The sequence below is a fragment of the Primulina eburnea genome, chromosome 2 (genome assembly GCF_022965805.1).
Source record: "Primulina eburnea isolate SZY01 chromosome 2, ASM2296580v1, whole genome shotgun sequence".
Lineage (NCBI taxonomy): Eukaryota > Viridiplantae > Streptophyta > Magnoliopsida > Lamiales > Gesneriaceae > Primulina > Primulina eburnea.
Window position 1 is genome coordinate 270389 of NC_133102.1, and position 25507 is coordinate 295895.

At 36.7% G+C, this 25507-nt stretch overlaps 6 protein-coding genes across 14 annotated transcripts; 4 read left to right on the plus strand and 2 right to left on the minus strand.

The window, feature by feature from the left end:
• The first annotated feature begins 923 nt into the window (after window positions 1-923).
• Window positions 924-4503, plus strand: LOC140815643 (uncharacterized). Of its 2 annotated transcripts, none has more exons than XM_073174719.1 (4): window positions 924-1399; window positions 1504-1737; window positions 2287-3525; window positions 3685-4502. In XM_073174719.1, the coding sequence occupies exons 1-4, from the start codon at window positions 1155-1157 to the stop codon at window positions 4316-4318; spliced, it is 2352 nt and encodes a 783-aa protein (XP_073030820.1). In that variant the 5' UTR covers window positions 924-1154; the 3' UTR covers window positions 4319-4502. The 2 variants fall into 2 exon arrangements, with proteins under 2 accessions (XP_073030820.1, XP_073030824.1); XM_073174723.1 differs by having other exon boundaries at window positions 1258-1405; window positions 3685-4503.
• Window positions 4504-4566: 63 nt separating this feature from the next.
• LOC140815651 (uncharacterized) lies at window positions 4567-7324 on the minus strand. Of its 2 annotated transcripts, XM_073174726.1 has the most exons (5): window positions 6850-7324; window positions 6570-6667; window positions 5192-5282; window positions 4990-5058; window positions 4567-4908 (listed from the first exon to the last, which is right to left on the minus strand). In XM_073174726.1, exons 1-4 carry the CDS (start codon window positions 7112-7114, stop codon window positions 5030-5032), a joined length of 483 nt encoding a protein of 160 aa, XP_073030827.1. In that variant the 5' UTR covers window positions 7115-7324; the 3' UTR covers window positions 4567-4908; window positions 4990-5029. The 2 variants fall into 2 exon arrangements, with proteins under 2 accessions (XP_073030827.1, XP_073030831.1); XM_073174730.1 differs by lacking the exon at window positions 5192-5282 and having other exon boundaries at window positions 6850-7316.
• A 450-nt stretch (window positions 7325-7774) lies between these two features.
• On the plus strand, window positions 7775-11346 carry LOC140815663 (adagio protein 1-like). The gene is made up of 2 exons (XM_073174739.1): window positions 7775-8293; window positions 9301-11346. Exons 1-2 carry the CDS (start codon window positions 8025-8027, stop codon window positions 10907-10909), a joined length of 1878 nt encoding a protein of 625 aa, XP_073030840.1. The 5' UTR covers window positions 7775-8024; the 3' UTR covers window positions 10910-11346.
• A 2796-nt stretch (window positions 11347-14142) lies between these two features.
• On the plus strand, window positions 14143-18988 carry LOC140815671 (plasma membrane ATPase 4-like). Of its 4 annotated transcripts, none has more exons than XM_073174757.1 (16): window positions 14143-14350; window positions 14791-14910; window positions 14979-15215; window positions 15311-16072; window positions 16155-16277; window positions 16372-16476; window positions 16559-16703; window positions 16777-16941; window positions 17014-17252; window positions 17333-17365; window positions 17472-17553; window positions 17658-17818; window positions 17903-18076; window positions 18167-18349; window positions 18419-18600; window positions 18699-18988. In XM_073174757.1, the coding sequence occupies exons 1-16, from the start codon at window positions 14303-14305 to the stop codon at window positions 18793-18795; spliced, it is 2856 nt and encodes a 951-aa protein (XP_073030858.1). In that variant the 5' UTR covers window positions 14143-14302; the 3' UTR covers window positions 18796-18988. The 4 variants fall into 4 exon arrangements, with proteins under 4 accessions (XP_073030858.1, XP_073030851.1, XP_073030844.1 ...); XM_073174746.1 differs by having other exon boundaries at window positions 14146-14208; window positions 14257-14350; window positions 17658-18076; XM_073174750.1 differs by having other exon boundaries at window positions 16777-17252.
• A 624-nt stretch (window positions 18989-19612) lies between these two features.
• LOC140824420 (putative glucose-6-phosphate 1-epimerase) lies at window positions 19613-24053 on the plus strand. 3 transcript variants are annotated; one of them, XM_073186010.1, is made up of 9 exons: window positions 19613-19770; window positions 20555-20629; window positions 21222-21278; window positions 21355-21524; window positions 21609-21749; window positions 22408-22510; window positions 22604-22703; window positions 23085-23323; window positions 23495-24053. In XM_073186010.1, the coding sequence occupies exons 1-8, from the start codon at window positions 19645-19647 to the stop codon at window positions 23297-23299; spliced, it is 987 nt and encodes a 328-aa protein (XP_073042111.1). In that variant the 5' UTR covers window positions 19613-19644; the 3' UTR covers window positions 23300-23323; window positions 23495-24053. The 3 variants fall into 3 exon arrangements, with proteins under 3 accessions (XP_073042111.1, XP_073042110.1, XP_073042112.1); XM_073186009.1 differs by having other exon boundaries at window positions 19614-19770; window positions 23085-23329; XM_073186011.1 differs by lacking the exons at window positions 19613-19770; window positions 20555-20629 and adding an exon at window positions 20702-20989 and having other exon boundaries at window positions 23085-23329.
• Window positions 24054-24198: 145 nt separating this feature from the next.
• Window positions 24199-25380, minus strand: LOC140815703 (uncharacterized). 2 transcript variants are annotated; one of them, XM_073174768.1, is made up of 3 exons: window positions 25241-25374; window positions 25028-25108; window positions 24199-24853 (listed from the first exon to the last, which is right to left on the minus strand). In XM_073174768.1, the coding sequence occupies exons 1-3, from the start codon at window positions 25274-25276 to the stop codon at window positions 24356-24358; spliced, it is 615 nt and encodes a 204-aa protein (XP_073030869.1). In that variant the 5' UTR covers window positions 25277-25374; the 3' UTR covers window positions 24199-24355. The 2 variants fall into 2 exon arrangements, with proteins under 2 accessions (XP_073030869.1, XP_073030874.1); XM_073174773.1 differs by having other exon boundaries at window positions 24210-24853; window positions 25028-25139; window positions 25241-25380.
• Between the last annotated feature and the right edge of the window lie 127 nt (window positions 25381-25507).

The following is a 25507-nucleotide window of genomic DNA, read 5'->3' on the forward strand; positions in this document are numbered from 1 at the left end:
TATTTCACGGGATCATGCAGATTACGTTGGATTTACTCCATTCTACATTACTCATGCCCTTTCATTTTATCCTTTAATTCATGTTTTGAAAATATTTAATTCACGTCTCTATTCCCAATTCATGTATCAATCTATTTCTTGATTCATTTACAGGAATAAATACCCTTTATAAAAAATTATAATTTAGATTTTTTTATTATATCTTTTTCGAGGCTGCCAATGAGTCATAGCAATCTAGGACTCCTCCCAAGCTAAGGCGCGGAGGTGCTGTTGTGTGCAAGCGATCGGGGCTCGGCCAGGGTGATTACAGCTGGGCTAGGCTAGGTCTCTAGGATCTTGAGAGATATAGTTGGTTGTTTTATTTTTAAAAGTTGAGATCTAGAAGTTGAAAACGTTTGACGATTTCATCTTCTTAAACTATTTCTTTGATTATCTAATATAGTTAGTTGTTTTATTTTTAAAATGGTGCAACTTATATTTTAAAGTATATATATATATATATATATATATATATATATATATATATATATATATTTCAATTCGGCCGAGATTAAAGAGAAAAAAAATTTAGTATTTTTTAAGGAAAACGAATAGTGGACGTTTTACATGAATATTAGATATGATGTTAGAATTGCTGAATTTAATCGAAGAAAGAAGCATGGAAAAAGATGAAAAAGATACTGAAAGATTTGTAAATCATATAAGAAAATGATTGAAGAAACTAAATCATAATTGTTTAAAATGATAGATAAACTATGTAATAATATTTGTTATTAAATAATTTTTGAAAAAATTATATGTCTAAATTCATTTACAAATTGACGATAATTATTTAAAGTTCGTGATCCATTCCAAAAATTTATCATCAACGAACAAAAGGGTTTGGGTCGTTTGATTTCCTGTTTATTTCCCCAAACAGGACACAACGAAAGGAAACAGGACACAGCTGAGAACTGGGAAGTTGTGGAAAGTTTCAACTTTTTATTCTTAATTCTACGCTTCAACATCCTGATATTCAACTTTTCCTCGGCTTCACATAGCCTTGTTTTCTGTTGCAAAAAGTATGAGATGATAGGGGGGGCGTCAACGGCAACACTAGAAAACGCATGGCTCTTCCGATTTTAAAGGACAGGGGAGAATAATTTAATAACAATATGGAAGAGCAGCAGCAGAAGAAGAAAATGGCGATTATTTGCAAAAATGGAAGAAAGAAGAGGCGAAAACAGCTACAATATCCGCAGTCCCATACGCTTTTTCCTTTACTTTTGGCAGCCATTCTCTCCAAATCTCGCAACAACCAAGCCCTCGTAAAGAAATGCTTGAACCATATTATGCTTTCACTTCCGCATTTCCTGTTCGCACCTGTTCTCTCCTTGATTCCAGCGCTCCTTAAATCCAAGTAATGGTTAGGGTAGTTTTATTAAAGCATTCTAGGGTTGTTTGTTTTGCCAAGTTGCCACTCTTTTATTTTTTCTTTCGTGTCTTTTTTTTTTTTTGGAACAGTTGTGTTGAAATTGTGTGCAAAAGCGCCGAGATTGTTGGGGCTGCCTCCCTATCATCGTTTGAGATGAATGAAAAAATTGCTCTGGAAGATGAAATTATAAAGAGCTTGATCTCACTGTTACGAAGTCCAATGAGGAAAATTTCGATGGTTGCTTGCAATGCTATGCTGGATTTGGCTACAGCATCGGTTGGACGTCAAAGGCTGCTTCAGTTCTCTGCCATTGAGAAGCTTATGTGAGCATCTTTCTTTGACCTTAATTATGAAGAGAACTTCTTTATCAGTGGAAAATGTGAAGCCTTCTCTGCGCCGATTCTTAGTTTTTGGTTTCTTTTATACTCTTTGGTAGAAGGCCTGTGGATGATTGTAGCATAGGCTGATAGTATTCTGCTTGAAGTTTGAGTAATAGTTCGATCGAAGGGCTGGTTATGAAACTTCACTTTCAAAGATGTTCAGTTATGTCATCCTACATGCCAATAAGTTTGTAATTCTTCATCTATATGTTAAAGAGGATGGTAGAACTAGAAAATTTTGCTGTATAGGCAACGATGCACCATTAAAATGTTAAATTGCACACCTAAGTCACGTATTTAAAGGAAAGTAGCACAGATCATGTCCAGTCAGTAAATGAAAGAACTGACGAAAATCTTAGGAACTCAGTCTCTTATCTGACTAAAACTTTTGCATATCGTTTAGTCCTTTAATTGTACGTGCAATTTAGAATCTTATTATCAAAATCGGAAAATTTGGCTTCAAATTTTTTACTCTGACTAAATGTCCATTAGCCTTTGCTCAATTCAGGCAAATAAACATTATGCTCCCATGGTTTCTGCCTCCGCTGATGTGATAGCATTTGAGGATGATGAGTATTCAGCTTCAATTTTTCATGTTGCTACCACTCTTATCAACACCTGCACGATGGAGCAGCTAAGAGCTATACCAACAGAGCTATCGGAATTGTATTTGGTCCATTTGAAAAGTTTGTGGGGAATAGTAAATAAACAGAGGTTTTCTATCTCTTCCTCTAAAGGTGATTTGGGAAAAGATTTCTACATATTTAACATCGCAACAAATAAATTGGCTGAAAGTATTTTTAGGCTCACCATTACTTCTCGACTGAACCTTGAACCAGTAGCTTTTGATATGATAATGGAAAGCATATTTGGATTGGGAGAAACTACTTTTGAACTATTTATATCAAACATCTGGGAGGTGTCTCCTATGCTCGTTCGGAATTCTGCACTGGCTTCAGCTAACGAGGATGGTATTTTCAGTCCATTTATTCAGTTTCTTGGTCCAAAAGAGGCAATACCAAGCTTTCTTCCAACAATACTAAATCGATTCACCTCTTGTCCGCCAACAGCATCCGATGAACTGGATATCCTACAGGTGATGGAGGATGTAAGATATCAACTTGGTTGCCCTCTGGTTTACAACCAAGATGTACGTGTTGTAAAATCATCATGCAGAAAAAGAGAGTTGCACTATTTTCAGGAGCATTCGGGGCCCGGTATCTCCGTGGGTCGTCATATCCTCAATATTGATGATATATTGAAATTTGAAGATGCATTTTTGGACGGTTACTCAATTGCTCTACGTGGCATGGAGTTACATTTTCAAACTATTGCTTCTATTGCAGATGGGTTAGCTTCTCTCTTTGGCCAGCCGTCAGCTGGTGTAAATTTGTACTTAACACCTAATAATTCCCAAGGTTTGGTTCGTCACAGTGACGACCATTGTGTTTTTGTATGTCAACTTATTGGTGTCAAAAAATGGACAATTTTTCCTCGGTTGGATCTCCAATTACCTCGTTTATATGAACCTTTAGACATCCCACACGATTTACAGACCGAAAGCCAAATAACTGATGTGTGCCAACAATTTTTGCTGAAAGAAGGTGATGTTTTATATATCCCCAGAGGATTTCCTCATGAAGCTCGGACCCTTAAAGATGAGGAATTCAATAATCCTATTGAATTCTCCTTACATTTGACTCTGGCTATTGAGATTGAACCTCCGTTTGAGTAAGTATTTTTCTCCAACTTTGGTGTGAAAACAGGAGTTTTGTGAAAACTTGTGAACCAACAGCATACTAGATTGTCTTTTCCACCTCAGAAACCATACACGCATCTCTTTCTTTCATGTTATTTACGTGAAAAATACAAATTATGATTTCGTGACAGGTGGGAAGGTTTTATGCACATTGCGGTCTATTCTTGGTACAATAAACAGAAAAGGTTACCATACATGTCACTTGATTCCATGCCACAAAATCTTCTCACTGTATCTGTGAAGCTCCTGCATGTTGCGATAAATCTCATTGGCAACAGTGATCCAATGTTTCGGAAGGCTTGTTTGGTCGGTGCATCATCATTAACAGAGGATAGGTTCAACAATAACTGGAGGACAATTTTCGATTTCTTGGTCAATAGGATCTCGAATGAATCAAAGTTTTCCGACATCCTAAAACATATAGAAGCAGCTTTGAAAGAAAATGAAGATCCTCTCGGACACCTGCGATGGATGAGACATCTTGCAGTGGAAGAAGAAATAGAAAACTCGAGCAATTTGAGTATTTTATCAGTGGATGGCACGTACCTGTTGGATTTTTCTAGTCAGCACTGGCTTGTAGCGGAAGAAGTTTTCATGCAAGTCATGTCGAATTTTTGCAAGGAAGTTGAGTTTAACGACATTGAAGCACGGTACAAGATGCTGCTTCAGAAGTACAGAGAGGTGAGAAAGCAGTACACCCATGGGATGCTTTCTTTACATTGTAGCGACAATAATGATGAAATTACACCGAGTAAAATTATGTAGGATGAGGTCTTGTTTTTCTTTCCTAGATATTTGCCTTGAAAAACGCCGAGGACTTCAGTTCTTGCTGATTTTTATTGAAACTCAATATGGAATTCAATGCAGATTTTTATCTGGTATCAAATATACGTTCTTTAATTATTTGATGTTTTCGAACAGTAAACATGGTTTCATTTCCATTTCCTCAAGTTGCACCAAAATAAAATGAAATATACAGTGCAATTTACTACTTTGTAGGGAAGGCCAAACAATTCGATCAAAATATTTGATTAATATTGACGAAACAACATAATGAAGGCATGAGAACAAAACAGTTGGTTGATACATGTTGAATGAAGGTTGCAACTCTAAAGGGAGTTCGCTCTGCCACATGTACGTACTGACATGGTAATAGCATACACTACAACGTTATAGCCCATGTATCATAATAACAGCTAAAAACACTTAATAGTAACAGTAGTGCACAAGAAGAAAACGGCCCCATCCCCACCCAACCCCATCTTCAACAACGAGAGAGCGATATCCTGTTCTCGATGTAGAAAAGGGATATGCATAGAGAGTTTTTGCAGGCATTGTCCTCCATTCATCTGAACCTGAAAATTTTACCGTGTTAAAGGTCTGCCCAAATTCCAAAAGGCAAATGACAAGATAAACAGACAGCTGAACTATCTTACCCGCTCACAGGCATTTTATACATTCTCTAATTTTCCAGGTTTAGTCTGTGTTTTCAACTCTGTTTGATTCTGCAGTGAAGATATTCACATACATTAGATCAATCAATTACGTGGATGATCAGGTCGCAAATTAACATTATTAGAACACAGTAATGTTTAAATCTAAAGTCAAAATTCGTATGACAACAAATTCCCGTTAAACCTTGGAGAGAATCCCTGATGAACACAGAACATAAACTCTGATCGGGCTTTAACTCCAATACAGGCCACAAATCTGGAACTTGCGCTTCTTCCTATGTGTAGAATATTTCAATAGAAAAAAATCCTAGTGGATTAAACTTGCTTCTTTCAGTTCATTAATAAAATCGCCTCAGGTAAAAAAAGGCATTTCTTACAAAGAAAAAAAACTACAAATCAGATAACAAATATGAACTGCTGCATCTCTAGCCTGTGAGGAGCAACTAGTGCCTACTTGTCCAAACAGGAAGCACCATGAAATCTGAGAAGTTATATTTTGGAAATACCGAAGTAGCAATTCAATGATTGTGTCCAATAGTCCACTCCAGTAAGATAATGCAATCATCACCAAGCACAGCAGTGTATCCAAGATTCAAAAATCAGTATTGCACTTTTCAGTTCATCACCCAGATGCAACTTTTACCACACCATCTCAACTCTAAATTAGCAGCATGAGATATATCCATTTCCCCTCCTAAAATGTTCTGCTGAAATTCTCAAACTGCAGATTTATTTTTGCAGGTCTGATATGGAATCTCAACTTGGTAGCATCATCGAAACAAGAAAAATCTGTCAGATTATTAACTTTCATTTGAAGGACCAAAGGGAATGTCTACCCTGTTTATTTTAGACATCTTATCTGCTCTATATTCTACAATAATTTTTCAACATATAAGTTGAAGTAAGAACAAGAATTCATAAAAAAATTCAATTTGTTATCAAGAGCAGTGTGTGTTGACTGTACTGCATACAAAGGCAAACTAACGGATTTCTATAGAGCGCTAAAAAAATACGGGTATCTTTTTCCTTCTTATAGAACTTGCAAACTCATAAAATCTTGTCTTTGGAAACTATAAGTTTCTATCTCATAATGTTTGCCAAGATTATAGAGCATAGTATGAGATGAACAGAGAGAATTAGATAAATCAGTAGCCATGCCAAAAACCTTATTGAAATGATCACCTCCGACCTGCTTCCATTCAAATTTCAGCTAGAAACATAGGCATCAGGATACAATCTAATTTCAGCTTGAAAGTACTGTAGCCTAATTTTTCATCCACATATATACCAACAAAGCATACAGTAGTTAGTTCAAGCACGATCATAGACGGCAAGACAAACAAAACCATAAAGCTTTACTTCCATTGAAAGTTAAACTAATACAACCGCAACAAAACATCTACACATTCAATTCTTTAACTAGCACAGTAGCGCTCCTATTATTAGGCGAAAGAATCAAAATCAGTGGACACTTTTTGAAAAGACAAAATTGTACGTTTAACAGGATTAATCGTCAGCTCAAAGGTGCAAATTTATAGCTAAAATACTGCTGAAAATCTCACCATTCCATTGGTTTCATAGTAATCATCTAATGCCCATTGATATTTCGACTGGTTCAAGCCAAACCAATGCGCCACTTGCTCGTCTAGACTCGCATGGGCTGAACGAGAATTATGCAAAGACAAATTTAAAAAGCCAATCTTTATCGCACAACTGCCAAATCTTTACAAATACAAACACGGGAAAAAAAATGCTATTTGCAAAATCCTGATTTCCCCCCACAGTGTTACTAATAAAATTTCAGAATTAAATTAAAAAAAAACATGGAGATCAATACGGCACCGTTTTGAACTTTTGCAACGGCATCCCAGATGAAAGCAAAATGAGAGGGCTTTTCGTTGTAGAACTGCGCTGGAGGAGCCATAACTGGGGGAGGCGTTGGGGGCTGAACCGGCTTCTGAATCGGGTCCTCAACCGGCTCGAGTTTTCTAGGAGAATTCGGTTTAGGGGTGGCATTGGGTGTAGCTGGAGGAGTCACAAACACCGTGTATGGCCCGATCTTGGCGATTCTCGGCGGCGGAGTCGACGATTCACTCTTGATTGGCATTTTTAAATTTCAAAAAAAAAAACTTAAATGGACTGGACACTTGGAAGGAAAACAATTGGTAAAAATCTTGGGAAAAAAGTGGTTCTTAGCGTAGATGGTTTGCTTTGGAAGCGTGCTGCCTGTGCTACGAGCAAGTGAAAGTGAGGAGAGTAATTGCCTGATAATGCTGGGTTATTTTCGGAAATTCACATCTAGCCTGTGAGAAAAATGTTTATTGATTAGCCTTGAAATTTTGTTTGAAATTTTAAAATATGATCCGTATTATTTTTATTGGATTATTCTGTGTTACATCTTAAATTAATTCTCATCATGATTAAATATTAATCTTTATATCATAATTTTCATAAAAATATAAAAACTCAACTGATCTAATAATATTGAAATCGAAAAAAAAACACTCTGAATATAGCATATATTAACTCATTTTGATTTTTCACACATAACAGGTTAAATGTTATAATTTATATATTTATTTTCTCTATATAAATTTTAATACAATAATTAAATACATTGTTTTTATATTTTGGACGAACTTATATATTTGAATTATACCTCTTAAGATGAGAATAAAAAGAAAAAGAAAAATAATATAATCCAAAAAAAAAAGAGTGAAGCTAAAATTGAATTCCCAAGTCAAAACAATATTTTAAGCAGCCTTATCTTCCTTCCATCACTAATTGCCCAACAAAAAGGAGATTTTTTTTTTGCTCGCGCTTTCTTCTTTGGTGCCAAATCGTATACCATTTCACCAATCTTTTGGTGAACCTAAACCATAAAGCCATACAAAACACTCAAACCGGTCGAACACATTAATTTTCTTGATTTTTACTTCAATTTTTCGTTCAATTTAATCATCGTCATTATCATGGGGACTTGTATTGTTGGGTATTGAATTGTGCGGTAAGCTGCGATGGAGTGGGACAGCAACTCGGAGTCCGATCTGAGCAGCGGGGAGGACGAGGACGAGGACGAGGACGAGGTTGAAGAAGGATTAGGGTTTCTGTTGCGGAAGAGCGGTGGCGAGGAATTGCCGTTCTCTGTCGACGCTCTGTTGCAACCTGCGAATTATGGATTTGTTGTTACCGATGCTTTGGAGCCAGATAATCCTATCATTTACGTTAATTCTGGGTTCGAGATGGTTACTGGGTACCTGGCGGAAGAAGTTCTTGGTCGTAACTGGTCAGCGCTCTCTTCGTTTCCTTTTATCTTTACTTGTTTAACAATAGAGGGATGTGGTCAGTATAGTTTAGACTGCAGCTTTGATTATATAATAGATTGATATTTTGGATTTGCGATGTCTGCATAAGGTGGATTGAAGTTTGTTAAAAATGGGATGACTAAAAAATTTATGGATTTTTTCAAAGAAGTACTACGCCGCTGCCGCATTGGATAGTTGGTTTCTGTGAAGCTGAAAAAAATTATGGTCGAAGAACGCTGTTGGAAGGGGAGGATTACCTAGTTTCATAGCATTGGTTCCTAGTATTTTTAAGTTCACAGTGATGAAATTTAAATTCTTGGCGCTCTTAATTATGCCCCGCACATTGGCTACTGTAAAGGGGAGTGCTACACAAGCTTCCTAAGTCTTTACCTCCTGACAACTTGTTTGTGCTCTCTATTTGGGCTTAAGCTAATCCCAACGCGTTTGCAACAGATGGACATTTGGGTCAAGTGTTGATGACTTGGCCACTTTTTATTTTTTGATCCGGACATGGCTACTTTTTAGGTTGGACGAAGATGTATAACAGATTATTACTAGATGAATGAAGGCCATCTGTACTAGGTCCTGTGGGTGTTGGCTCTCAAGGGTTGAACTAGCCAACCAAAGAATACGACGAGAGTAGCGTAACAGCACTTATATTGGCTCATATTCTCTAGTTTTGTTGGAAATATGTTGAAACTGGCTATTTTATTTCATTTTTTTAATTACCACCTATCATGTCCAATGTGCTCATCAGTTATCACCTCTTCAAATTTCCATAATGTTGATGTTTATTCATCTCTGGAGTCGGCATGTTGTCTTCAGTAGTTTCTTTTCTTTTGGTTTGAATCTGTTGTTATGTCTGCCACCAATTTTTGATCATCTAATTTTATGTGCTATCAGTACAGCTGTGTATTGGATCATTTGTAATTTATGCTGGTCTTGTGGTATGATTCCTCGCAAATTTATGACTATTGATTTTCTGCAGTCGTTTTTTGCAATGCCGAGGCCCATATGCTAAGAGAAGGCATCCTCTTGTGGATCCCACTGTAGTTGCTGAGATACGAAGATGCCTTGAATTAGGGATGGAATTTCGAGGAGAGTTGTTAAATTTTAGAAAAGATGGATCGCCAATGATGAATAGATTGCATATGACCCCTATATATGGCGAAGATGAAACTTTAACTCATATAATTGCCATACAGGTTTTTATAGAAGCAAATCTTGATTTGGGTCCCCTTCCAGGGTTGTCAGCCAAGGAATCTGCTGGAGCGTCTGAACTGTTAAGATTTAAATTTTCTTCTCATGGAGCAGTTTCAGATGGAATCAGAAATATTAACCGTGGTGTTTGTGGGATTATGGAGTTAAGTGATGAAGTTTTTGCTCTAAAGATTCTTTCACGGCTGACACCAAGGGATATTGCATCTGTGGGCTCTGTATGTCGGGGATTTTATGAGCTGACAAAGAATGAAGATCTATGGCGATTGGTGTGTCAAAATGCATGGGGCAGTGAAACAACTCAAGTATTAGAAACTGTTTCTGGTGCTAAACGACTAGGGTGGGGAAGATTGGCAAGGGAACTTACCACTCTTGAAGAGTTAGCTTGGAGAAAACTGACTGTTGGAGGCATTGTCGAACCCTCACGTTGCAACTTCAGTGCATGCGCGGTTGGGAGTCGTGTGGTTCTTTTTGGTGGAGAGGGTGTGAACATGCAACCCATGAATGATACTTTCGTGCTGGACCTGAACTCTTGCAAGCCAGAGTGGCAACATTTCAAAGTCAGCTCTCCACCTCCTGGGCGATGGGGTCACACTCTTTCTTGTGTTAATGGTTCTCATCTTGTCCTGTTCGGTGGTTGTGGGAGACAAGGTTTACTTAATGATGTTTTTGTTTTAGATTTGGATGCTAAACATCCCACATGGCGCGAAATATCCAGCTTGGCTCCTCCACTTCCTAGATCTTGGCATAGCTCATGCACCCTTGATGGGACCAAACTGATAGTTTCTGGTGGTTGTGCAGATTCTGGAGTGCTTCTCAGCGACACCTTCTTGCTCGATCTTTCATTGGAAAGACCTGTATGGCGAGAGATACCCGTCACTTGGGCTCCACCTTCAAGATTGGGCCACACATTGTCCGTTTATGGTGGCAGGAAAATATTGATGTTTGGTGGTCTTGCCAAAAGTGGCCCTCTTCGTTTCCGATCAAGTGATGTGTTCACCATGGATTTAAGTGAGGAAGAACCGTGTTGGAGAAGTGTGACTGGGAGTGGCATGCCTGGTTCTGGAAATCCTGGAGGCATCGCTCCTCCTCCTCGACTAGATCACGTGGCTCTGAGTCTTCCTGGTGGTAGGATTGTTGTTTTTGGTGGTTCGGTGGCTGGCCTCCACTCTGCATCCCAGCTCTATATACTAGATCCAATGGAAGAGAAGCCAACATGGAGGATCCTAAATGTTCCGGGGAGACCCCCAAGATTTGTGTGGGGACATAGCACGTGTGTTGTTGGGGGGACGAGAGTTATAGTCCTTGGAGGTCAAACTGGGGAAGAGTGGATGCTAGGGGAGCTTCACGAACTCTCTCTTGCAAGCTCTGTCATCTGATGAGGAGGAAGTGAACTAAAATGAGGAAGTTTCTGCACAGTTAACACATTCTTTTTGGGGCTCGATTCTGGAAATTCTTGACCTCTATTGTCAGACCTGCCATAGCCAACTTAAATTTCTGTCCGTTTGTGGGAACACCTAAGCTAATGGCAGGATCAGAGGATTAATGGAGTTTTATGTGAAATTGTTGGAAGAGACACGCTTTCTGTGATTCAGTATCTCAAGGTTGCTAGTATTTGGGAGAGAGAGTAAAGGAATCATACAAGTAGGATTAGTTTTACATCATGTTTGTGTTGTGCTTGAGGCTGTATTTCTGAACTTGGAAGAAGGAAGAAAAAATAAATAAATCCTAGTACAGGCGATCAGGTTATGTGTATGTATGTTTTACTAGTTGTTTCAATTTTTGGCCTGCTGTTGTTGCAATATTACCCTCCTACATATCTTAGCGCAACTATTTTTTTTTTACCACGACACCCGCAAGCAGCAAAAGGCTAATACGCCTAAGGCAGTTTAAGGCTACCGTATTCCTATTTAACCAACAATGATCGCAGAAATATGACGAGCAGCCTCTAAACAAAAGTTGACACGCATCTAACCTTCCCCTCACGGAATTGTGGTCATAATTTCCTTCTGATGGATGGATAGATGGATGATGTAAATTTGAAATGTGTTTAGAAAACAAACCTATTCACATAAGCCTAATCGAGAATTTGTGGATAATTTTAATTATAATGATAAAAGCATATATTTTCGTCATTATAATGGTAGATGACCAGATACCATTAATATAGCAAAAGAAAACTACCAAACTTAATTTTCCGGTTCGAGTCAAATCTGCAAAATATTTTGTTTTAACGATTTTATTTATTATCCTGTTTGTTGCATTATTAATCCAAGTAACGAAGGATAGTTGTGAATCCTACCACGTCGTAAATATAAATAACATAATATATACATTATTTGTTAATAATAAATGTTATGTTGCTAAGCACGCTTGCGCAGGCATCCATGCCAAGACACGCACGCTGAAATTTTAATTAGTAACAAGTCTCTTGCATCGTATTTATAATAATAAATAATAAGTTTAACATAAATATAATATTTTTTTCATTGATGATCCAATCCGTCTCACAAATTTTTTTGTGTTTAATTAATTATGACCCGTTTATACTCTCCCAAGACATCCACAAGTAAAAAAAAAAAATTAAACCTAATTCTAATTGTTTACAACATAATTGATAGCTAGATTAATTTTTTTAAAAAAATATGTTGAGTCAACGCATGCAATAAACTATTTGTGAATTATGAGCCAAGAAAATTAACTTCCAAGTTGTACAAAAACAAAAAGAAAATTTTCTAATAACACGTACTGTGTATAGGTATTACCTGAACTCAGGGGCACATAGATACAACTAGCTGCTCTACCTTACAAAACTTTGATTCAAACATATGTACGTAGCTTAATTACCATAATTCAACACGTTGACTAATTTTCAATAGTTTTTTTAAAAAATTTTAAAAAAAAGAGTTTATTTTTTAAGATAAGATAGAAATGCGTAAGATTTAGTTCATGGTTATGCTTTTATATATCTGTGTGTGTGTGTGTGAAGTAATCGAATCGTGGTATGTGAAACTACACAATTTAGGTGTCGGGTTAGGACCAATTCCGGGCATTCAATGAATTAATTGATGGCGTCAAACCAATTAATATATATATATATATATATATATATATATATATATATATATATATTATATTATATTATATTATATGTGTGTGTGTTGTGTGTGTGTGTCGTTACCACATACTTATTGGTGATCGAATGAATCATGTTTAAAGTATGCCAGTTGCTGTAGGATTATTTGCATAAACTTTTATTTATTTATCTATTTTACAAAACGAGATGAAACAAATGTAATTTTTTAATTTTGGACAGTGACGGCAGGTCAATTAATGCATGAGGCAGCAGATAAGTCCCTTTTAATTAAATTAATTATGCATCATGTACCCGCTTGTTGCCCAGTTACGCACCATCGCACGCTTTTAATTTTTATGTTTATATATCTTAAAGTACATTTTCCAATTATACTTATCAAAATTATTTAAGAAATATGATATATGTGTTACATTAAAGATATTCAATATAAGAGAAATTATCATTATGATTCATGCATTTGTTTTTTAACCTTCGGATGATGATTGATTGAGAATGTTCAATTATTTTACTTAAGTCCATATAATAATTTAATTATGGTCTTCATTAAAATGAATATGAGAGACTTATCATTTTTAATAGAAAATAAATCAAAAATATTATTTATATTAAGATGATAAATGTCTTGATATTTGATTTACTGTTTCTGGGTTACAAATCATCAAAATTTGTCAAATCTTGAGTTTATCTATATGGTTAGAGAACATATATGAATAGTGACATACATGTACTTATTCAAAAATGCACCGTCTGTACTATTGTATAAAAGTTTAGAAGATTTTTGTTTTCAGTGTTTGTGTGGCATCGTTAGTTGAATTCTCAAATTCAATATCAATGGCTAGATGTTAGAACTCGTTTTTGCTTTTAATTTTACTTATTGTGAGCCTCGAAGGACCATTCTGATCCCACCCTGATATTTCTTGAACCATTCTGTATTGATGCGTCGACGTTGTATATTAGTGCTTGAGCTTGTGGTTTTTGCCAGGTAACTCTCTCCCCATCCTGCTGTTTTGTTCTATCCTGAATTCTTTCAATGCCTCGCACCGCTCTCCAATCCGTAAAGAGTTGTAACGCTAAGATAACCATTGATTCAGCTGGTTTGATAATGTTGTTCCATAATATTCGTCGTTTCGAGCCCTCCATTTTTCATTCTTAATCAATAGAATAGTATAGAAATCTATATAATTTTGATTGTAATTAAAATTTTAAAAAAAAATTATCGAAATAATTAGGACAGAGGTTGTGAAGTTGAATAATAGGAGGGAGAGAAGGCATTCAATTTACTAAATTGTTAACTACTCGTCAACTTTCTTCTTAAAACTATATTTTTTTTAATAGAAGAAGCATGCATGCGTCGAATATGAACCGAACAAATATAAAAATGTTAAATTGAAGGCATGATCAAGGCATCACTTGAGGCAGGTAGCTAGCTAGCTAGGTTTGAAACATAGGGAGGGTAATATATGTATATATAAACACCAATCAAGCCTTTACCCTTCTAACTCAATTCATTATTTTTCCCTGGGATATTTGAAACTACATGCATCATCATCTCATCTCATCCCATCCCATCCCATATAAACCAAATAAGCATCTAATTAATTTGTACGTTTTCTCTTTTTGGTTCATTCAAGCTTGAGCTGATCGATCTACAGTCGCTGTACGTACGTGGTGCAACATGGGAGGCCTTAATCTTGAAGAGATCAAAAATGAGACTGTTGATCTGGTGATAATATTTAAAACATATCTATTTATATCTTAATCCATCTTTTTTTATGTGCATACGATATTTCTATATTTAATTCCATTTACAAAGGTTCAATTCGAGATGTTTCTAATTTGTATGATACGGCAAAACGTCCTATTTTAAAATCTATAACATATTAAAGCTCAATTGAAATTATACAATGATTATAGCTTATTCGGTACCAATATCTTAAATTCGATAGTCGAGACCAATATGTAATAAAAGATAGAAATGAATCGTCACTTTTTTTTATTATTATTATTTAAAACATAGATTGGTTAAGACAAGAATTTTCTTATAAATAATATTGTAGCAAAAATCTTAAAAAAAAAAAAAATCATATGAAGAGCATGATTATTAAACTAAAACTAAAGTTTTAAATATAAAAAATTAAACTTACGAAAAAGGGATTATACCAGGAAAAAGTTCCGATTGAGGAAGTGTTCGAGCAGCTGAAATGCGACCGTGAGGGATTGAGTTCCGATGAAGGAGCCAACAGGATTCAAATTTTTGGACCCAACAAGTTGGAAGAAAAGAAGGTGAATTACTTCCTAATTTTGATCACATGCAAAAATAGAGAGATTAATACTGGTTTTGGTTTGCACAGGAAAGCAAAATACTCAAGTTTCTTGGTTTCATGTGGAATCCCCTATCATGGGTCATGGAAGCTGCAGCTCTGATGGCTATTGTGCTCGCCAATGGCAACGGACAGCCCCCCGATTGGCAGGACTTCGTTGGCATTATTTGTTTGCTCGTTATCAACTCAACCATAAGTTTCATCGAAGAAAACAACGCTGGAAACGCTGCTGCAGCTCTCATGGCCGGTCTTGCTCCCAAAACTAAGGTATATTAATTAGAACTACAAGGTCTGAGGTTCAAAATCCTTCCGAGTCCAAAGTATTAAAATTGCGCTTAGTAATGGTTGCTTGATGATAATAGGTCCTCAGAGATGGCAGATGGAGTGAACAAGAAGCAGCCATTCTAGTTCCTGGAGACATTATAAGCATTAAACTCGGAGATATAATCCCTGCCGATGCCCGTCTTCTTGAAGGCGACCCGTTGAAAGTTGATCAATCGGCCCTCACTGGCGAGTCGCTCCCGGTCACCAAGAATCCATATGATGAAATCTTCTCCGGTTCGACTTGCAAACAAGGCGAGATTGAGGCAGTCGTCATCGCCACCGGAGTGCACACATTCTTTGGAAAGGCAGCACATCTTGTGGACAGTACTCATCAAGTTGGGCACTTCCAGAAAGTGCTCACTGCAATAGGAAACTTCTGTATCTGCTCCATAGCTGTTGGCATGCTTGCTGAGATAATCGTCATGTACCCAATTCAGCACAGGCCGTATAGGCAGGGGATTGATAATCTGCTCGTTCTTTTGATTGGAGGGATTCCAATTGCTATGCCTACGGTTTTGTCTGTGACTATGGCTATTGGATCCCACAAGCTGTCACAACAAGGTGCTATTACAAAGAGAATGACTGCCATTGAAGAACTGGCCGGGATGGATGTCCTGTGTAGTGATAAAACCGGCACTCTAACGCTCAATAAGCTGACTGTTGACAAAAGCTTGATTGAGGTCTTCACGAAGGGAGTAGATCCGGATCATGTGTTGCTTCTTGCTGCAAGGGCATCTAGAACCGAAAATCAAGATGCTATTGATTGTGCCATCGTTGGCACACTTTCTGATCCCAAGGAGGTATCTAAATTTCACATTTAGCGCATAATAAATCAAGCTCCTGCATAACCAGTGTACTAATATGACTTGCATTTGATTTTAGGCAAGAGCTGGCATCAGAGAGGTGCATTTCTTTCCCTTCAACCCTGTGGACAAGAGGACGGCTTTGACTTATATTGATTCAAATGGGAATTGGCATCGAGCTAGCAAAGGCGCCCCCGAACAAGTATCCTTTCATTTTCAATCTTCTTGACTCACTGCTTCTTAGTCCACATACGCTGATTATATATATAATGTACTTTCCTCTTGATTTGAATCAGATTTTAACTCTGTGTAACTGCAAGGAAGACTTCAAGAAAAAGGTTCACTCTGTTATTAATAAATTTGCGGAACGTGGACTTCGGTCATTGGCTGTTGCTAGACAGGTTTATATTGAAACTTTTGACAGTTTTTTAAGTATATATAATAAAAATATTCGTTGCTGAGGTAAATGTTTTATGTTCTTAGGAAGTTCCAGAGAAATCGAAGGAAAGTCCTGGTTCTCCATGGCAATTTGTTGGACTTCTATCGCTATTCGATCCTCCCAGACACGACAGTGCAGAGACGATCCGCAGAGCTTTGCATCTTGGTGTGAATGTGAAAATGATTACTGGTAAGCAAATGTTTCACCACCTTTGACGATTTGGTGTAACGTCCCCTTTCATATATGTGTTATTGAATTCCAGGTGATCAACTTGCCATTGCTAAGGAGACTGGGCGTAGGCTTGGAATGGGAGTTAACATGTATCCATCAGCTTCTTTACTTGGCCAACACAAAGACGAGTCTATAGTTGGCCTTCCCGTGGAAGAACTTATAGAGAAAGCTGACGGATTTGCTGGTGTTTTCCCTGGTATGTCGGTATTCAGTTTTTGCAGTCTTTATACTGAAACTGGAAATTCATACGTTTCTTGTTGGCAACCAGAACACAAATACGAAATTGTGAAGAAGTTGCAAGAGAGTAAGCACATTGTTGGAATGACTGGAGATGGAGTTAACGATGCCCCGGCTCTAAAGAAAGCAGACATTGGAATTGCTGTTGCTGATGCTACCGATGCAGCCAGAGGTGCTTCTGATATCGTGTTGACTGAACCGGGGCTTAGTGTTATTATCAGTGCCGTGCTGACAAGTAGAGCTATTTTTCAGAGAATGAAGAATTACACTGTTAGTTATCTTTTACAACTAGACTTTTTGGTCCACGAAATTGCAAATGTTCATATCTTTATTCTTTTTTTCTCCCACAGATTTATGCAGTTTCCATCACCATCCGTATTGTGGTAAGTTAACTGTTGTATTTGCAAAAACATAAAGTCAGTCTCAAAATGGCATTCGATGGCACAATTTCTTGTCCATTTTTTCATGTTCTTTCGTTTCCATTCACAGTTTGGCTTCATGCTTATTGCTTTGATTTGGAAGTTCGATTTCTCTCCTTTCATGGTTCTGATCATTGCCATTCTCAACGATGGTGAGATTCGAGCTGTTAGAGTTTGGTATCTCATTATTTATCTGCAATCTTTCTGGAAATGTTTTTCTGATCGATCACTAAATGAGTATGATCCCTTTTTTAAGGTACAATTATGACAATTTCCAAGGATAGAGTGAAGCCGTCTCCGTTACCAGATAGCTGGAAACTCAAAGAAATATTTGCCACAGGCGTAGTACTTGGAGGGTACCTTGCAATGATGACTGTTATATTCTTCTGGTTGATGCACAACACGAGCTTCTTCCCGGTAAAGTTTGCTCCATATATTTGTTATAGGTATGCAGAAGTAATTAATTCAATAAGATTCCTCAGACCATTATACAAAATGCAGGACAAGTTTGGCGTAAAAGACATTAGAAAGAGTGATAATGAAATGATGGCTGCTCTTTACTTGCAAGTGAGTATCGTTAGCCAGGCCCTCATATTCGTTACCAGATCACGAAGCTGGTCCTTTGTTGAACGCCCTGGTCTCCTGCTGATGACTGCTTTTGTGATCGCCCAGGCGGTATTATATATTTTCACTTCTTTTTCGACCCTTAAAGCTTGAAATCGATTGAAGATAAGGTGCTGTTATTGAGTCACTTGTGTTGTGTAGGTTGCAACTCTACTAGCTGTATATGCTAACTGGAGTTTTGCGAGAATAAAAGGCTGCGGCTGGGGATGGGCAGGTGTGATCTGGATTTATAGCGCGGTCTTCTACGTGCCACTAGACTTCATCAAATTCGCTATTCGCTACATCTTAAGTGGGAATGCTTGGAAGAACTTGTATGAAAACAAGGTATGCTGAACTTCCCTGTTCTTGCAGCGAACGCGTAGCGATTTCTCCTAATCTTTTTCGATGAAACAGACTGCTTTTACGACTAAAAAAGATTATGGGAAAGAAGAGAGAGAAGCTCAATGGGCTCTGGCTCAGAGAACTTTACATGGACTACAACCACAAGAATCCTCTAAGGTATTCCATGAGAAGAATAATTATAGAGAACTGTCGGAAATCGCAGAACAAGCAAAAAGGAGAGCTGAGATTGCAAGGTAAAATGCAAATTTTGGTTCTGACCAATCCTAATTAAATTTTCTCGGTAAATGAAGAGTGTAACTTGAAACAAAAACATGTTTTTGTCCTGATATAGGCTTCGGGAGCTGCACACTTTGAAGGGCCATGTCGAATCAGTCGTGAAGCTCAAGGGGCTCGACATCGAAACCATCCAGCAGCACTATACCGTCTAAGAAGATGAAACTTATTTCGGAGCATGAACATAACATGGCTGGAAAATCAAGGATACCGTGATTTAGAGAACAAAAAAAGAATTTTTACCAGTGTACTTCTTTCTGATGTATTTGAGAATGACTGTGTAAGGAGCCTTTATGAATGTGCATGTATAATAAGATATCATGTGATACGTACAGTTTCTCATGGAAATATATAGCTTCTTATGGCTGAAAAGATCGTCTGAATTTACATGTGTAATACAAAGACTTTAAATAATTTCAAATAGAAACCTGACTTTTTTTAATATGGTCTAGTTTCAACAGATTAAAAAATAATACATATTTATATAAATAAATATTATATTTTTTTAAGATTTGCATTTTACTTAAAATTAATAGAAGAAAAGTTTCTATCAAAGTTTATGTTATGAGTTAGCAATTAATTACTTCATATAATATAAGCACGGGTAATTTTTCAAAAATATTAATCTCTAGTCAATCGATTTTTTGATGTAAAAATTTGATGAAATGCATTATTTAGATTAAAAATATAGTTAAGAGATCTGTCTTACAAATATCATCATCTGTGTGCCTTAATCAAAAGTTTATGTATCAAAATAATATTTAGTACATTCAGATTTCTGAAGATACGGGGCGCAAGAGGTAAAAGCAAAAATACTTGTAGTCTATATACAATATTTAAAAGTATAAGGGGTAAAGGGAAATTAAACGAACATAATATAATATATTTGAAAAAACAGTTCTCATTAGCAGTTACACAGTAGCAGCTTCAGAGCTTGAGACTCAACTGAAATTCGATACTCGATTACTCAATCACACTTTTACTACGCATCAGTGACGCGGGAGATGTCATCGAAGGCGTCGTCTTCTGAGAAGGTGTCGTCTTCTGAGAAGGCTGAGCTGGAGATCTACAAGGGTGCCGGTGGCCTCAAGAAAGTCGTCCTCCGGGACTTTAGCGGCTATTCTGCAGAGGTTTGATTTATTCATTTCCGACTGCATCCAATGTACATTACATTGCGCGTCTTCTTCTCTGCGTTACGCTTTCCTTTCATGAAATTATACATATTTATATCACGTTATAATAATCGTCATTCTTGTGTTTCTTTATTGAAAAAGTTGATGTGATGAATGTGAATATCTGGATGAAGTTGGTTTATGTGTTCATTTCTTTTTACATGATAGTCGAGTATTACTGTAACACGCATGCAACTGACTGTGTTCCTTTTGATATATTTTCCGATATGTGTATTGTTTCTTGCCGTACCAAGAACTTTCAGTTTATACCAGAAATATGCTCAAATTAGTTATAGCATTAACTCACAAGTGGTGCCATATGATGTGTTCTCTAGTTCTTGTATAATCGTGAAATCTTGTATAACAGTGTATCGGCAGGTTTTCGCAAAATGTGCAGGATTCTAGGCATTGAAGAGATTTCTTTTCCTACGTGTTATGGTGGAAATTTCGATTGTTTTTCTCTTCAATTTTGATTTGACTTGTATGCTTGATGATTTTCTTCTTTTTATTAGTTTGGCCTTTATTAATTTTATTTATCATTTTCTTACTGTAGTTGTGAACTTCCTTGGTGCCTTGCCCTTTGTATTTGACATTGTGATATACACTGTTGAATAAAAGAATAAAAATCATATTGTTAGTTTTATGTTTTTCTTTTAGCACTGTTCAATTAAAAATCTCGTATTATATCTACAGTTTGCAAACACCATTAGTTAATGTTATTTATATTTTAATCTATCTGTAGGTTAGTCTGTATGGAGGTCAAGTAACATCATGGAAGAATAAGCGTGGGGAGGAGCTTCTTTTTGTTAGTAGTAAGGTTATTCATCTACTTATATTCTTCTTGTTTGGATATTTTGAAGCGTAATCCTTTGTCCAATGCCTGTTGGTTTTGTTTTGAATTACTTCTGGTCTACTGAGTGATTTCAGTTTAATTTGCTACTTGATTTAGGAAAATGTGTTACTAATTGCTAAAGAGTTGATATCTGATATGGGATATTTCCAACATGGCTGAAATGATCTAGTTTCTCAGTTCATTTTTTCTCGACTTTTGATTCCCTGTACATCACAAATTCGTTTCTCTATGCCTCTTAAGTTTGTGAAATTTGTATGAAATATAAACGAAATGATGTTTCAGCGGCCTTTTGATGATTTGCTGGAGGAATTAATTTCGTCACAGGTTGAACTGGTTTCATTGTTTTGCCCTTCCGATTACTGCACACCAAGTTTCTTCTTTAAGTTACTTTCATGTATTTTTCCAGTTTAATTTCTAGAATTTGTGCTTCATTCTTCCCTGAAATGGCAGTATCTTGAAATTATAATGATGTGTTTCCTTTGGAGAAATGTAATTAATACTTTGACTACGAGATACCTACCTTAATCTCATGGCTGAAATCATTTTTATTCTTCAGTCAGCTTACAAACCTCCAAAGCCGATTCGTGGAGGCATCCCTCTTTGCTTTCCAAAGGTATCGATCCTCAACCCTGTTACTTTCCACTTGTAATAATCATGGATCTTATAAAGAAATATTTCTGGATCTTCAGTTTTCAAACAATGGATCCCTTGAGCAGCATGGATTTGCTAGAAACAGGTTTTGGAATATTGACCCCTCCCCTCCTCCATTACCAACAAATTCCTCCTATAAGACGTTTGTTGATTTGATACTGAGCCCCAAGGATTTGCTACCAAATGACAAGACATTCTGGCCACATAGGTAGACTTGAGGCGTTCTTTCTGTTGATAGGGAACTTACTCATTCAGATGTCATCATGAAAGTTTATTTGATCATGTTATGCAGTTTTGAGTGTCGCTTACGGGTTGCTTTGGGGCTCAGTGGAGAACTGCTGTTGACTTCTCGTATCAGAAATATCAACACTGATGGAAAGCCTTTAACATTTTCATTTGCTTATCATACATATTTCTTAGTTTCGGATATCAGGTAGTGCACGAACTCTCAAGCTTTTCTTTTCTTTTCTCTTCTCTCTGTTTTTTTCCCTAAATGTGTGGGTAGGCACTCTCCATGTCTCATTCATTCACACGTGCAAAATGACACAAGATGTTGTTGGCCTAGCTATCCTTTGCTGGAAAATTACTTCTCTTTATTGCTGATCTTGTTAATTGTTTGTTGGAGTACTGCTTATTTGGGCCCATGATGTTTCTCCAACTGCTCATTTCGATTCATGATGCTAGAACCTGTTAGTTCAAGTGATTTTGCTTCCTGTGCTAACTTGAGTGAGTATTTACTGGTTCCTAGAATCATTCTTCTGAAGCTAGATCATGATGATTATACTGAAATTCATTTTGTGGTTTTGTCGTATCAAAAAGGAATTTCTCATTACAGGATTATGTCGTTCTTGTGCATTGAGTTGATATAAACTGAACCGTTTTGTCAAGATTATGTTGGCATATCAATTAATACAATATTATGCATACTCGTATATACATGATGTTTCAGTCTGGTACGTTCATAAGAAGCTTGGTACATAATCTTACTGATGTTTTAAATATTCACTTCATATATATATACGAGTTGACATACATAAATTTGAGCGCATTATAAACTTTTTCTGCCTTAATCACGAGATTCCCTCTTTCAGTGAAGTACGAGTTGAAGGATTGGAAACAACAGATTATCTTGATAATTTGCAGAACAAGGAACGATTTACTGAACAAGGGGATGCACTCACTTTCGAATCTGAAGTAAATTTTGGAGATCAATGCTGATTTTACGACTTCTTCGTTATTGTTTTTGGTTAAACAACTATCACTACTGTTGTATTTCATGTTCATCAGGTGGATAAGGTATATCTCAGCGCACCAACAAAAATTGCCATTCTGGACCATTCAAAGAAGCAAACTTTTGTCATTTATAAAGAAGGTCTACCTGATGTTGGTAAGTTTGAGATATCTGCTCATTTTCTCGGTCGCTGTTGGGGAAGCGGGAGTGATTGGAAACAATAATTTCTCAGTGTTATAGTCATGTGCATACATTATATGCAAGTTTTATACCATCTATTTTATTTCTTCTTAAAACGTATATGAGAGAGGTGTCAAGAAAATGAAACAAAAAATTTCGTGTCTCACTAGATGGATTTCAGGTTGAACAATTGTCTAACTAGGATTGCTGGATCAAGGAGCTCCATAACCTCAAAAACATTTGACAAACACACTCAGATGAAAGTGAAATGAAAATTATACTGCGTGATCTATTTGAAACTTCTTTATTTTCTGGGAATTGTAGTAACTTGATAAATATTTTATCATCCTAATGCAGCGGTATGGAACCCTTGGGATAAAAAGGCGAAGGCATTGGGAGACTTTGGATATGATGAATACACGCGCATGTTGTGTGTCTCGCCAGCTGCTGTTGAAACTCCGATCACCTTGAAGCCAGGTGAAGAGTGGACAGGAAGGCAGAAACTTTGTGCCGTGCCTTCGAGTTATTGCAGTGGGCAGCTTGATCCTCAGAGAGTCATAAGAGGCAACTGATAATTGGATATGCTCGTTTATCATGTACAGGTACTGAGTTGCCAGAATATAATTACATGTGGTAGCACAGGCCTTCCTAAAAATACCGTTATTTAGTAAACCTATACATGTTCTTTTTAGTATTTCTGGTTGTATTTTTGTATTTTATTTTGTTTTATTTTTTGAAGTATCTGAGATGCTTGATTGTTGATGCAGGAGGTGATGTATATAAATACACGGATGGATGTACAGGGTGTCCCAACAACTTACTTTCAAGAGCTCTTTTATCGTCTTGTCCTCGAGTACAGTAACTCTTTTTTTTTACTTGCAAGGAAGGGAATAGTTTTTTTTAGGAAGGAAGGGAATAGTTTTACTACAGTTGCTTGTCAACAAAGTTTACTCTTACTTGCCCGGGTTCTTGCCTTGTAGATAGATATAACTTGGCTGGGGATTTTTTGAGTCTTGACATGTTCGCATTGCATATCTCAATTACTTTGGAATGTCTAGATTCTCCATTAGAAATTGATGTTGCATTTCAGGTGTCATTCTAATGAGATATTGGTTGCACGTTTCAATGGTTGCAAGGTCATCAACTGTCGCGTCTTTCGCAAGCTTGAACCAAGTTGGTATTTTGACAGGAAATCAGGGTATTTACGTTGAACATCGAATAAAAGCTATGGATCCATGGCCACAAAAGATGAAACTTGACCTGCAAAATTAGTCTTTTTCTATATTTAAGATTTCATTGAAGTCCAAGAATCACGGCTTTGCTGATCTATATTTTTAAAACCAAATATGGCAAGAATATTATAGGAATATTTATTTTTAAATGAGAGTATGAGACCAAGTAATCTTGTTTTAGACCAAAAAATATATGAGACTTTCCCGAATCAAACAAAATAATTGCTACGGTTCCGAAACTAGAAAGCTTGTTTGATGTCAGAACTCAACTACCTTAGTGTAGATTTAATCAACTTTAATCACGGCTAAAATTTGAAAATATCAAATTGTCTATGTGAATATATATCCTAGTCTATACTTGGAAATTGTTGCATTTTCTGGACAATTTAAAAATAATCATCTTCTATTCAAACTCAAATCTTGAAGCAACCAATGTGGCTGCCCATTATCTTGGTTTGAGGCAGCACTTGGCTCCCCATATGCTTCGTCTTCACCTGTATTAATTCTTGACAAAGAACTAGTGCCTTCAACAGGATTTGACCTATCGAAATCAAGAAACTGTGGGTTGCATTGCTGCAGACGACTTATTGATTTCTTTCCCCTGCTGCAATGACCTATACCCAGTGTTAATTCAACTTCAAGATCATCTACCTCGATCTTTTTTATTTTGTTTTGCAAATTATCAGGATGGAGTTCGAGGTCAAATTTGATTGGCACTAATCTTGAGCTCTCACCAGAGCAGCTACCACTTGGTTCTGTTGGATCGTCTCTTTTAAAGAAAGTCTTGAAATTACTTTGTGATATAATCGATTCGTTTCTTCTCCAAGATTGCTCGTTTTTCAGTTCGCTCATTAGCATCTTTTGGAGATTATACAGCCTGTGGAGCTCCTTAACCTGCATAAAGAAACCAGCTTACATTTTTAATTATAAAAAAAAATGTTTTTTATTATCCCGCAAAAAATACGCGGCTAGCGTTCTTAATTGTTACAAGAATTCTCAGCAACCAGCGCCAATGTAAAAAATTCAAGGTTCAAATTACAATATACGATTTTGTTATGATATATATACCTGTTGTCTGAATATTTGTTCATGTGTCAACATCGTCTTCTTCATGGAATCTATCACCTGTGAACTCTCCATATGTATTTCCTGCAGCAAGTTTCAACTTGGGTACTCATGCCTGTAAATTTTCAATAATAGGAAGACGAACTAAGTAGCAAATCTTCTTTTGATGAAGAATATAAATTGGATTATATATAATTAAACAACTATGGTAATTACCTTAAATCGAAAATGGAGTTCATCCAAGTAGATCATCGTACAATCTATCTATATAGGTCCAACAGAACCCAATCCCAGATTATGCCAAGCTCGTAGCTGTAAATTCAGCATGCACAAAAACAATGTAATCCAAATGGCGTGCCCACGTTGAGTTCGGAGAGTTCGAATATCTTAACAGGCCAAATTCCCATAAGTTTGTTTATTATAATTATGACAGCTAATGGGGACATGGGGACTTTTGTAAATCATGACATGCCTTGAGCTAAT